We start from the raw sequence: 13632 nt of genomic DNA, 5'->3' as shown, positions 1-13632 counted from the left end.
ACTCTAATTATGTAGATTATGATGATTTCTCCGTTACCGTTCTTTAAAGCGTGCATTACAAAAAAATTCGTGTAAAAACTCAACTCAAGCTACTTTATCAAAAGAACAAATCAAAACTCAACAGAACACAACAAAAATACCCATAGAAAAAAACCCTCACAACTCTCTTCCCTTCCCTCCCCTCCCAGCCAACCACCCCACAAACACTAAGGCCACAACCCCCTCTCCCACTCCTGCCCTCTCAATGGATCCCCAAAAACAACACTCAACCCATACCCCCCCACACCCGATCTCCCATCTCCTCCACCCCCACCCACCCCCTCAACCCCCCTCGCACCATCCCTAAAACTCTGAAACCCACCCCCACCATAACCCCCTACAGGACCCCACCTCATACCCGCATCCTCCCCCTTCCAATCCATAACCAGATCCCCCCTATCAAACGTAAAATCTCTTCCCTGCGGGATCCACGTTCCATTCCCCCAAACTATATGTCTCCGAAGCGCTATATTCCACGAATACGACGATTCGTATGTACCACCAAAGATGGAGGATTTGAGGAGGATTTCCGAGTTTAGGACTGCGCGTTGGGTGGAGGAGAGAGTGAGGTAAGTGGTTAGGTCATTAGGGTGGAGGGAGAGGAGAGTATGGGCTGTGGCGACGTGGATATCGTATGTAGTGTATTTGTGCGCGAGGGATGTGAAATGATTAATATCGTTTTCGGAGGTGCAGACTAAGTATATTACGCGGAGTTTATTGTGTTTACATGCTTGGAGGTAATTTTGGGATTGTTTTTCGAAACTTGTCCAGTTTGCTGCTTTGGCGTCGAGGCCGGTGCGGAGATGTGCGCCGTAGTACATGTTTTCTTGGATTCCTTCGCTGGCGTTGTAGCGGAGATTGTATTTTCGGGATAAGGTGTATAGGACTGTTGAGGCGAGAGTGCGAATTTCGAGATTAGGACGGATGATTCGACCGAATTGAGCCACGAAGTCGGAATCATCATGATTTAATGGCCAATGTAGTAATGATTCTTTGATGGTCACTCGCATAGGTTGTTTTTCTGAGAATTTGGTATTTGTCTCATTAAGCCACTTTGTAAAATCTTTGGCCCATGTGCCGGGTTTTGCGAGAAGAGATTCAAATGGTTCTTCTAGCTTTCCTGATGATATTGAACCTGGGTCAAGTGGATGTGGATTTTGTGTGCTAGGAACAGTATATAAATCGTTGACGTGTGGAATGAATTTGATGCGAGGACAAGCTTCATTTAAAGATTCTTTAAAGAAATCCAGATCGAAAAGATGTGAGAATGGGACATGTGCGGTATTGTCTTTTTCTCTTCTAGTTTCTAATTCAGTATTCGGCTCTGGATCTGGTGTATTCGGACTATCATTCTGAGGTATCCAAAGTTTAAGTTCTGGAATGACAATTGATGTTGCTGAAAAGTTAGCTGGTGAACAAGAGGGTATGAGTTAATTTAAGTACCTCCAGCTTCAATAGCATATCGAATACAATTCAGTAATGTATTTCGAATGTTTGCAACTCCTCCATATGGTGCTTCACATTGAAATACTAATCCTTCTCTCCATTCTATGTTTTCACAGAGTTCAGTTAGGGGTGAATCATCGAAAGGTCCATCAATATCTGTGCGAAGAACTTTCTGAATGAAGACACCTTTCTTCCCTGAGACTGCTACTCGAATTGTCTCATGATAATCGTGATCTGAGAAAAGATACCAACCAAGAACAATTGTAGCAATAAAGATCAAACCTAACTTGAATAATTGGGTTGTTTGCTGTGGCAAGACCATTTTCATCAATCGCCAGAATTTGAAGGAAAATGGAATAGAGAAAAGTATCAGGTGGAATGGACAGAGTGATCATTAACACGTTACTATGATATTACCCCTTACATGTTAGTTCAGATGTCTCAGATGATGGTTATAGCTACGTGGCTCAAATATATGAAGCTGTTCATATGCCATTAAGACTCGTGGCTTTGATTTATCTCACCCATCTTTAGGGATACGAGGGAAATCAAAAGAAAGAGAAAAAGTATAGATATGTTGAAGGTGTCAGATATAAAACATCACGTGAATAATAAACTGAGAAACCCTTCCAATTGTTTGCAAGCTCGGTCAGACACATCGAGGGTAAAGCTTGAGAGGAATAGACGCGACTGTAGGCATATCAACAAATAAACGAATAGACCAAAGAATCCGAGTAGCGCAACGTAGAGCAACAGATGCGAACGCGATTAAAGGACATCCAAAACATCACCGCTTAAGTATCACAATACACAACATTTCCACGATGGCATCCATTCCACTTCCAATCCACCTTGGACGAACCATTTCATTGAAAAAGACTGATAGGGATAATGTCAAAATCTGGAACTCTTTTGTACTCTGTAAATCTCTACCCATCCCGTGTTCTGATTCTTCTTCGAGATGCTTGTTTTGTCGTTCATGCATATACCATGAATACGAGTACACACCGTACATTCCAAGAAGTACCGAAACGGGGTTATTTATTCTAGAAGTTGATATATCGCACTGGCGGTGTAGCTAGCTTCAGCCCTTTTCTTAATATCATTATCATAATAAGAATAATAATATGAGAGATTGAAGATAAAAAATGATGAAGATGAAAAGCTGGAGGGAGAAGATGGAAATTCCTTTGGTCTAAAAAAGAAGTTGGGTCGTAATTGCTATCCAAAAGTAGAAGTACTGTACTACCAAGATGAGTTTACTAAGTACGTCCATGTCCGCGGTCATAATAGAAGCCAATGTATAAAATACTTAGGTACTTTATGCATAGCGGCATTTGTAGTAAAATGGACCGATGTAGTATTGCATTGCATGATGGTACGTACTAGTGAATATTTCATCCAATTATTTCATCTGAAAATTCCCCAAAAATCCGATAGAAACATGGCCACAAACGCCAAAGTGACGCGTGAGATGTTAGTGTTGATACTAAGAGACGCGTCTTTTGGGTGGGGTTGATAACAAAGAGAGAAAGGAAAACAAGAGTGAATGAAGAGTGAAGAAAGAAAAGAAAGAAAAGAAAGAAGAGAGGAGAAGAGAGGAGAAAAGTGAAATGGAAAGAAAGGGAATATGAGTGTAGGAAGGATATTTTGAGATTGATTTAAGTTTTGTATTTGAATTCGAAGTATTACTATTATTGATAGATATAAAGATTCAATTTCTTCTGATTATTTATTTGTTTATTTATTTTCTTTCCATCCTCAATGTTTTTTATTTATTTTTCCTAACATTTGCCTTTGATCAAGCTTCAGACTAAAGGGATTTTCCTGTTTTCCTTAATTGACATTTTGATCCTTCCTATCTTTTATCTCATCCTATGATTTTCATGCTTTTATTGTGGGGTTAGCACTCGCAACACAGATTCACTCACGATGCAAATACACCATGATACAGATTCACCACAATTTATTAGATACATCCACAATACGCTGATCATACATTGATAGAAAGATAAACCTTGGAAGCAACAGGAGAAGCTCCAAAAACAAAAGAGAAACATCACTTATCTCGAAGCATTGGCCAACGTCGTCCCACTACTTTTCCAAAGCTGCAGGTCCAGAACTCCACTTGGAGCTTTCAAAATTCTTTACCTCCGTACTGCATACCACACCACATATAACTAACTCTGGAGCCTGTACATATTACATACAGTTACATACCTAGGTACAGTTACATAGTTTGTACAGAGTACATGCTTCAAATATCCACTCTTCACGGACAACAGATGACAATGTATCATATAATCCTTACCAATGCAACGAATGTGCTTTGCAGATGGATGTGCACCTATTCAATTCTAGTCATTCTAATCATTTCTAGTGAATTGACTACTGCAACATTGTGGACCAGTGCCAACTTTACAACTTATCAGACTATTCCTTTGGATTGGAATCTTTTCCTAATAGAGTATCAGAAACAAGAGATTTTAGAGGAACATTTGAAAGGACTACAATAGAAGCCATCCCTAGATCTTGCCGGTTCATCTGAATTCTACTTGGCTCAACAGTTCAACTGTTCAACTACTAGGTAGGTAGCAGTTGTACTCATAGTCTCATACAGTCCGTTCATATAGTCCCTTTATATTTAATAAATCTATTTAACTTTTCTTCCTTCCAAACAGGTGCTTCTAGCTATTTTTGTATGAAATAGCATCCGAGCGTAAACTTCTCAATTCATCTGTTATTTAATTTATATCGATCTGCAAATTTTAATGAATGAAAGCTAAACTCAAAAAAGATTAAATAATAGCCAATCAATCAACACAATTAATTCAATCTTGACGCGCCAGACCTCAATTTTACCAGCTGCCCACTTTTCTTCCAGATCCACTTTCACTCGCTTCACTTTCGATTCAAATCAATTCCCACTACGAACCTACACCACCTTTCGCTCCTTCCCGCCGCACTTGCCTTGCATAATAATACTTACTACACCACACTACACTACCTACACTACCCTTCCTCTCCAACAGCTTCCTCATTATTCTACCTCTCTTCCACGACCATCCACTTTACTAGGTAGTGGAATCCATCAACAAGTCTCTAATAAGACACAACCAACTCCTTCCCTTCTCTAGGCATCGCCTTTCCTCCACCCTTGGCAATCAATAGTCATCCAAATACTGTATCGCAGCGCATCGCATCGCAAACCCGACATTAGAGGGGAATCTGATATCCTAATCAACATACTTCATTGTCTTGATCATTTCATTCGTCCAATTTCGCTCAATTGTATCTTGCGCTTTGAGTACAACTGGTTACAATATCCCATTTGGCAGACGTGCGCCATTTCACAAATACAAGATACAACAACGCCACTACCTTTGTCCTCCTTCACCATCTGCGACATCAACCCACCACACATTCTTTTATTTCACTACTTTGTCTCTCGCTCGAATTCCTTTTCCTCGTTCCACTGCTAGAGCATTCGATCATCTGATAATAATAATTCCAAGACGAAAATCGAATCGTACGAATGCGACAAGAATTTGAAGGGTGAATATACGAAAAGGTTCAATCGCGACGATACGCGCGCAAAAGTCAATAATAAAACATTAAAAAGAGCACGGCCACAATCAATCTCCACAAAGGATTTATCTAACGATACGCCGGGACCCTCATCAAATCGCCTGGCTCAAAATAGTTACTTTCCTTTACCATACCTGGGAGTACCGAGTTGTAACTGGGGATTCAATTTCTGATTCGTTGAGGCCCATCATACAAATCACACCCTAGCTATTGATTCGACTCTCCAAGACTATCAACCTCAAATTGTTCATGCAGGGCATCCATACGCCAGTCTATATTCAGAGGGAATTTTCCGAATTACCTTATTAATTGGGTCTGTTGACGTTGTGGGATCAATTCAAACTGCAAATTGATCTGAGTATACCTATTCACTTTGCGCGTCCAAAATAATCGAACGACTTTCTTTTCCTTGGATCATTCAACCAAACGTTCATTTCTGGATTTTCGATTTCTTTTTTACAACCCACTCTCTTTCACAATCTTTTTAACTTCCAAATCTCTCCACCCTACTCAATATTCTGTAATTCAAAAATTGCATTGCACCGAGTGAGATTTCCTTCCACCGCATTGTACAGATCGATATTCAAGGTCATAAATTTCAATTTCTTCGATTTACACCTCTCCTCGAGCTTCAGACGCGTCCCTTTCACTCAAACACGATGTCAGATCAACATGAAAATGGGTCAACTACCCTTCCTCGGGGTTTCCGCTTTCATCACAGTGAAGGAGACCAACCAACTACCCCGGAGCCATTCAACCCTGTTGGTTCCGAGGGTCCACCGTCTCCACCCCGCCCAAATCGATTAAAGGTCAGACGACGAAATGTGTCTAACTTTCAAGCACCAACCGAACATTTTCTCGCTTCTGTTGCAGCTGCAGATATCCCTATCCCTACAATCGAGGAGCCACAAATAGATCCCCACGTATCGTCAGATTGCGATATGCCAGACCGAGGCCCACTTTCAATCACTACATCTTTCTTGGCTCCGCATACATACAATTCAAGATTCGCCTCACCTCCTAAAACTCCAATACCTTCTTTGACCATGGAAGAAACCAATTTTGACCGTCCAGATTGGACCATGGGAACCTCATCAAATGAACTTGATATTGAACGACCAAGATCTGCCGCATCTCATAGCTCTGAGGATTCATTTTACAGTGAAAGTCATCTCTCTAGGTACTCTGAAGATGGTAGTTGTACCAGTCCTGAATCCGATTGCGCTGATCCATTCTCATTTCCATCATATTCCAAAGCCAAGGGCAAGAAGCTCAGTGATGAAGCCACCCAATCTCATGGTACCGTTCTCAACGCAAAGCTTCGCCGCAAAACTCGAAAAGATGCCCCTTGGACTTCAGCCATGAGTGCACACTTATGGTCGGTCTATTTACTTTACCTCCAAGATCCAGTTGTCACACCATTTCGGATTGGTGCTAGCTCTGTGCCCCCTGAAGGCGTATGCCATCGTGTTGCTCGACAAGCAAAGAAGAGTTGGAAAGGTCCTAGAGGAATTTACAGTGCCAAAACTTCAAATCACACATCACGTGCGGGATCTTGTGAGCATGGCGGCATGGCAACTCCAACTGAAGATCAACCACGAACATATACACAATGGCCTCACACAAGTTCGGCTACTAGAGCACACCTTCGTGAACTTTGCAAGACTAAGGATACTAGCGCCGTACAACGACATATGCATTTTCAATCTCGGAGTCCTACACCTTTCACACAACATAATGCTCGTTCACGATTCCGAACTCCTGAGCCACAAACATCTGCCCCTACTTCTTTCAATACCACAGATATCTCATTATCGTTAACGACGAGCACATCTGAAACTATGCAACCAAATGGACCTCTAGCTCAACTTGCAACTACGAAAGAATCTACCATTTCTAGACCACGCAAATCTGTTTATCAACCTAGGGGATGGACTAGATCCCGTTCTACAAATTTGAGCTTGGATGATTCAACCAGTCGCACACTCGGATCACCATTTATGGCTCGAACTTATGGACCTAGTTCAACTATGGATGGAGCATTTGATGAACCTCGCCCTTCCACTCTCCAAGTCCATTCTGATACGATATCAGGTCCAGTGCCTGTACCTCGACTTCGATCACCACTTCAATTTGATCGTCCTCGATCTTTCAATAACAAGGAACATAAGAGAAGGGTTCAAAATCATTTCGAGAACCTCAATTCTGGTGGTGCTGTCTTGAAACCCAATAGCATGAATGAACAGATATATGGTATACCTCTATCAGGAAATCAACAACGACGAGTCCGAACTAGAGCATTCACTATTGGCGATGACTTACTTAGAAATCGTATGCCAGGATTGTTTCAACCTCTTCCATCAGAACCCGAAAAGACAGGTCTTGTTCCTGATATCAGCCCTTCACCAGTACCTCAACCAAAGCTACTTCCATCAGCCACATTTGATGTCCCACGTTTACGGTCACCTTTTATGGAGAAACCAAGCAATACATTTCCCCGAAGACTTTTTCATGATCAAAAGGAACCTGTTAGAAACTCTGGAGTAGCGACTATGCATCAAACACGTCGCTCTATTGATTCTTCTGATTTTGGTGAAAGACCTTCACTTCAATCAAGACTTTCTCGACTCGATTCTAGGCTTGCGGAAATTAGAGAAAGGGAAAATGGGTATCGAAATCAGGATGGCTTATGAACTGCTGTACAACAGATCATTCATAATTGATTCAACGCCAACCTGGACACTTATTTCTTTGTCTTGCATATTTGCGCATTGATAACACGATATCCATGAATTATACGCTGTTGCGCAATTGGAGTTTATTTAATTTAACACATTACCAGAAGTCGAGCTTTCATCACTCGTACAACCACGCCTTTATCATGGGCAATTATATTATTCGCTGAGGCCATATAGCTTCTTCTTTTTAATCGACATTGTTTCTTTATTTTATGAATTGCTCTACTTTTCAGGTTGGAAATGAATGGCACGTTGGGAAATGATTGTAATGATTCTACGAAAATGGATTTGGGCGATATGACATTTGTTTTTACAACGATGGGATGATATTTTCTTTTGCGTCATCCTTTTCTGATTTTACAACTTTACTTATTGTGATGGATGGTACATACTGGATATGGATATGATATTCGGGAATTGATACTGTGTATAAGGGATGGGAAATGGGGCAAGTTTAGGGGTTTATGTAGATATGGGAAAGGATATTATGGCAAAATAAGTTAATACCATTCAATGATTTTTTATTTTGTTTTTTTCGGGTGTAGCGATGTGTAGTGATACGTATGATGTGTTTGTGATGTCTGGCTTGATGTGATTCAGGTACTGGTAAGTTACCTATGATCGTATTGGTATTTATATAAGTAAGTACTGTGATAGTTTCAAAAGTCGATATGGATATCGATACATAAAGGTATATAAGATATGTATTCATTATTGCAATCTTACTTCAATACGGCCTGCAGTTAAATACATGATATCACAGCTGAATATACAGCTAAAAACACTAATCAAAAGGGAAAAGGAAAATACTATTTTGGGAATAAAAATACATGTCTATTGTTTATTATTTTTAGGTATTCATTCATGTTTTGAGAATTTGATTTATCAAATTATCAAAGAAATTCTCGTACTTGTAATTTTTAGAATCTAGCTGAGACTCTTCCAGCTAGCAAGTGAGCAAGTAAACAAGCAAGCAAGCATCCGCATCATAAATAAATTATCTTCTCATCTCATCTCATCTCAAAATAATTAAAGAAAATAAAAGAAAAGAAATACACTATCTACTTACCTATCTAGATGAATACTTACCACGATCAATCAATCAATCAATTCCACACCACACCACTCTATCCATCTCATCTCATCTCATCTCATCTCATCTCACTTCAACAACCCCCAACCCCCAAAACCCCCAATCCCAAACCCTCCAAACCTCAAAACTCCCCAAATCGATCAAACTCACCCACCCCCTCTAATCCCCCCCTCTCCTCAACAAATCCCCAATACAACAAAATCACCAGGATGTGCGTTTGGAGGATTTGGAGGATTTAGAGTTGCTGGTGTAGGGAGTTGATTTGGAGGGTGAGGTCTGAGAGGGTGGGTAAGGGGGTGTAGGGGTGTAGGGTGGTGGAGGTGGGAGTGGGAGTGGGTGTTGAAGGAGTGGGGTGGAGGGGGTGTTTTCTGGAGTGTTTTCTGAAGTGTCCTCTGGAGTGTTCTCTGAAGAGTTCATGATTGGATGTTCTTGGATGGACTGGATTGTGTTAGATGAGTACTATGGGAATGGGGATTGCAGATGTGTAATAGAAAGGGGAGGGAAAAGAGGTCTATTATACATTGTTTAGTTCTGGAGGATTTATATTGTTCAGGATTTGTTATTGATTTGTTTTTTTTTTCTATTTCTGAATTATTGTGATTTTTTAAGTATAAAGAGATAGATTTTGAGAGAGTTGATTAAATTTATATATATATATATATATTTATTAAGAAATTATAACTATAGTTTAGGATTTAAATTATATAAGATTAATTATATAAGATTAATTATTATTTTCTATTAGAATATAATATCAGGTAATAAGAGCATTTCTAGTTTGGTTTTTGTATAGAAGATGAATGGTGTGGAATAATATAACTTCAGATTTGGATATATTAAAGAGTATTATCGGGAGTTTTTGATGTATCTATCTTTTTCTGATCAATAATTCTTCTGGTAAGCTTGAGGTCTGTTTGTCTAGGCTCAAGAATTTGTTGAATAGGTTTGAGAATATCTACTCATAGTAGAATACATTTAAGTTTATTGGAAATCTCATTTTGACTATTGAGAATTGGTATTGGGAATTGTATAAATGGAATGAATGACCTTAGGAAGCCTCGAAAGAGATATCAGCATAATTGTAGATTCTCCCCCTATCTTATGAAAGAAATCGGAAATATATCCAAATGATTTGGATTATAAAATAAGACAATGTTTTCTATTAAAACAGCTTCCTAATTCATTTGCTCGGATAAATGAATACATTTATTTACACCACCGTCGGTATTTTTTGGGGAATATTTAGATTAAGATTATAAGACTAGAGATATTCAGAAATCAATTAAAGTCGTCACAAAATATGTTTAGTTTCGAGTGTATAAAGTACTTTATTAATAAACCAATAAAGAACTAATAATAATCAATATCAATTTAGTTTCTCAAAATGCCCTGCTGTTCTCAAACTCCTCTATATGTATCCCCACTCACTTTTAAAACCATAGCTCACAATCCATCGATTAAGAAAATTAAAAGTATAAGCAAGTCCTCGAAAAGATATTGACCGTATTCTAGGAGATCGACGGCGGAACTTGGAATAAGAGAGAGGAGCACCAGGCTGAAAATAATAATACAAGTGACAATTTTCCTCCTTTGAAACATTATATTGCGTATACCTCTTCTGAATTGTGGGAATTTTAGTTCTGTTTTTCGTCCTGTTTCTCGAACATCATCTTGTACTTGTAAATATTTCCCCCCTTTCGAGATAAGGTGGTCATGATCGTTTTCAACTTCTCCGATATTTTCCTGTTGAGAATCCCGAGTTCCATCTCTACCCTCTGATAATCTACTCCATTCTGAAATAACATCCCAATGATTCTGTGAAGTTGATTTATGTTCATATAAGGTAGGAGCAGAAAGTAAAGAAATCTGTATCGAATCTCCATTTTCCATGTTTTTGAATTTGGATAATGGTTTTCGGATTACTTGTTTTTTTGATCTAGCAAATCGTAGAAAGAGGTCGTAATATTCAGAGTCTGAGTCCATGATTGGAGTTTGAGTTTGAAAGTTTGATTTTGGTGATGAAATAGTTTCTGGGAAGGGCTAGAAAGATTTCTACACTGTTGTGGAGGGATTGTTCATGCGGGTATGTATTTTTGAAATAGTAGTCTTTGTTCATCTTTCTTTGTTGATCTGGTATTCTTGAAGGGAAATGGTTTCAATGCCTTTGTTTGAGCGGCGCGAAATCAAAACGTTTTGATTTTCTTTTGTCCGGTGCTTCAACAATGGATTTTTCTTTTTCATACTAAACAGCTACAGTCAAATACAACTCACTTGAGTTTTAGACCGTAGCAGCATACTTGAAATGACTCCATTTTACTACTCAAATTAGGTAGGTAAACGTATTAAATCCAAGGCATAGCTTTGGTTAATAAGGGAAAACCCTCGGAAATTCCTGGATAAGATGCCCTATTCTAATAAACCTCTGAATCCAGCCAGCTAAGGACAGAAGCATATAGATATAAAAGTCTTTAGCACCGTATTTCTAGATTGTTCCATGATTAAATATGGAATTGATACGATTATACTTTCAGGAACAGACATAAAAGCAGTATCGAATCTCGAGGAAGGGCGGAAAACCTCAATGGTAGGAACTGTGAACAATACAAGAACAATTTCATGAAACACACCTATATGACAAAATTCCTCTTTCAAGATAGTTTCTTCCACATCTATCTGGACCAACACCTTATTACATACTAAGTGAAACATCCACACTGAACTTTAACATCATATCACCCACTAACAAAACTCAATCAAGTAGATCCACCAAAAATGTGCATCTCTCTCTGTCACACCCATACATGCCCACACGTCTCCTACGTTAATCATCCTTGCGCACCTAACGCTTATGCCCCTACTTGTCCCTACCGCAAGGAAGAACAGAAGAATTTGGACAGAATGTGTGGTCGTTGCTTGACCAAACAAGGAGTCCACATCGATAAAGATTTTCTTCAAGAAGCAAATGCAAGAAGACGAAGTGAGGCAGCGGAAATAAGACAAAGTACTATTCTTACTCTTAAAATATTAGAACAAGCGAATGTGTTTGTGAAGGAAGAAAAGAGGAATAATAGAGAGAGAAGGAGAAGAAGGAATACCAGGGGTGGGATGGCTGATAGAGGGAAGATTGGTAAGCAAAGAAAATGTGTAGTTATGTGATGAATTAGTTTTGAGAAGACAGGATGGAAAAGTGTACTCACATATGGAGAGAGAAAAGAGACAGGGTTCGTTAGTTCTGTCGACGTCCGAGATATGGTTATGATTAGCTGGACTAGATTAGTCAAGATTCTTTAGTTTAATAACCTAATATATTAATATTTACCCCAAAATAAAACCTTTCCAACCAGAATGTGCACGTGATGAGAGATTTGCTGAAACAACATCTAAGTTAAAAATTGAGTAAAAGAGAAAAAATACTTGCTGATCCAACATGACCCTTAATCATAATCGAAGGGCCCCTCACTAGGTTATGGGTCACCACTAGCGTTACAATTACCCTAAATTTTCGATAAGGCACCTATCGCACATGACCAAAACCTAGCTGATTCTCCAGGTCATTCAAAATGTAAGGTGATTGAGTAATGAACAACATCACTCGTCATCGAAGAGCAAGGAAAGACCCCGTCCGACCACCAGACGCAATGAGCCGTCCTTTCGCCGATATTAACCGATTTACGTCAAATTCTAGACTCCTATGCTCTTACACCAATGGATATCATAATAAGGTTGAAGTACCGAGTAGAGAATTGATTGGCGATGACTAAAATTGAAGGATTGGTTAGTGATGTCTATATAAAGGTTACGCCAAGTTCATATGCGAACTGAGGTTAGTTCACTATCGGATATGCTGCCCGAGCTTGCACAAGCGGGGTATCCGATCACGTGTTTTGGATCCTTCCTCGTCTATCGTATATAAATAAGAGATATTTTGCTTGAAAGTAATTGGAAATAAACATTCAAAAAGCTGTTTTTCTATTTAAAATCATTCAAATCATACCTACATCCGTCTCTATATCTACACCTCCGTCTCAAAAACCTATACAAAAAACAAAATGCCTCCCACCAAAGAACCCTTTACCTTAACGGCCCCTCCATCCACCGATATCTGGCGCAAACCTCCCACCACCGATGTTTTCAACGCACCAACCAATATGACACCCAAAATCCCTCTCACATCATTCTCCTCCTCCAAAATTACCTTTTCATTCCGTTGCAAATATCGTTATGACCAAGGTTGTCTTCTCCTCCATCTCACCAAAGCCGGTTCCAAAGATCGTTGGGTAAAGACAGGTATTGAGTTTTACCAAGGTAAACCTTATGTAAGCACTGTTGGATGCGACAACTTTGCAGATTGGAGTATCTTACCGACAGGTTTTGACCCAAGTAAAGATGTGGAGGTCACGATTGAAGTAAGGAGAGAAGTGGATGAGAATGGGAAGTCATTGTGGGTTTATTGGGTACGAGGTGATGAAATTATACCACTTAGGGAGATTGCCTGGTTTTTTGCTGGTGAGGAAGGTTGGGATATCGCGGCAGGAGCATTGGCTTGTAGGCCTGCTACTGAGGAAGCTACTAATGGGGAAAGTTTAGAAGTCAAGTTTTGGGATTTTGCGTTGGAGCAAAGAGCATGATTGTTTTTGATGTTCATTTTGTAATTAGTTGGTTGCAGACATGAGAATTGGAATCGTGATTAGAATTAGATGGGCAATGAGAGTTCTTTTCCTCGCTTTG

General features: G+C 39.4%; 6 protein-coding genes across 6 annotated transcripts; 4 read left to right on the top strand and 2 right to left on the bottom strand.

Moving 5' to 3' along the window:
* Nucleotides 1–206: 206 nt before the first annotated feature.
* SS1G_09852 (hypothetical protein) lies at nucleotides 207–1807 on the bottom strand (the record flags this gene model as incomplete). Its single annotated transcript, XM_001589169.1, has 2 exons — nucleotides 207–1435; nucleotides 1483–1807. 2 exons carry the CDS (start codon nucleotides 1805–1807, stop codon nucleotides 207–209), a joined length of 1554 nt encoding a protein of 517 aa, XP_001589219.1.
* A 1122-nt stretch (nucleotides 1808–2929) lies between these two features.
* Nucleotides 2930–4001, top strand: SS1G_09851 (predicted protein; the record flags this gene model as incomplete). Its single annotated transcript, XM_001589168.1, has 3 exons — nucleotides 2930–2965; nucleotides 3493–3640; nucleotides 3724–4001. 3 exons carry the CDS (start codon nucleotides 2930–2932, stop codon nucleotides 3999–4001), a joined length of 462 nt encoding a protein of 153 aa, XP_001589218.1.
* Nucleotides 4002–5732: 1731 nt separating this feature from the next.
* Nucleotides 5733–7766, top strand: SS1G_09850 (hypothetical protein; the record flags this gene model as incomplete). The annotated part of the gene is made up of 1 exon (XM_001589167.1): nucleotides 5733–7766. The coding sequence occupies one exon, from the start codon at nucleotides 5733–5735 to the stop codon at nucleotides 7764–7766; it is 2034 nt and encodes a 677-aa protein (XP_001589217.1).
* Nucleotides 7767–10347: 2581 nt separating this feature from the next.
* Nucleotides 10348–10794, bottom strand: SS1G_09849 (predicted protein; the record flags this gene model as incomplete). The annotated part of the gene is made up of 1 exon (XM_001589166.1): nucleotides 10348–10794. One exon carries the CDS (start codon nucleotides 10792–10794, stop codon nucleotides 10348–10350), a length of 447 nt encoding a protein of 148 aa, XP_001589216.1.
* Nucleotides 10795–11802: 1008 nt separating this feature from the next.
* Nucleotides 11803–12060, top strand: SS1G_09848 (predicted protein; the record flags this gene model as incomplete). The annotated part of the gene is made up of 1 exon (XM_001589165.1): nucleotides 11803–12060. The coding sequence occupies one exon, from the start codon at nucleotides 11803–11805 to the stop codon at nucleotides 12058–12060; it is 258 nt and encodes an 85-aa protein (XP_001589215.1).
* An 893-nt stretch (nucleotides 12061–12953) lies between these two features.
* SS1G_09847 (hypothetical protein) lies at nucleotides 12954–13532 on the top strand (the record flags this gene model as incomplete). The annotated part of the gene is made up of 1 exon (XM_001589164.1): nucleotides 12954–13532. The coding sequence occupies one exon, from the start codon at nucleotides 12954–12956 to the stop codon at nucleotides 13530–13532; it is 579 nt and encodes a 192-aa protein (XP_001589214.1).
* Nucleotides 13533–13632: the final 100 nt, after the last annotated feature.

This window comes from Sclerotinia sclerotiorum, genomic scaffold (genome assembly GCF_000146945.2).
Source record: "Sclerotinia sclerotiorum 1980 UF-70 scaffold_14 genomic scaffold, whole genome shotgun sequence".
In the NCBI taxonomy this organism is placed as follows: Eukaryota; Fungi; Ascomycota; class Leotiomycetes; order Helotiales; family Sclerotiniaceae; genus Sclerotinia; species Sclerotinia sclerotiorum.
This window is presented reverse-complemented; position numbering and strand designations above follow the sequence as displayed.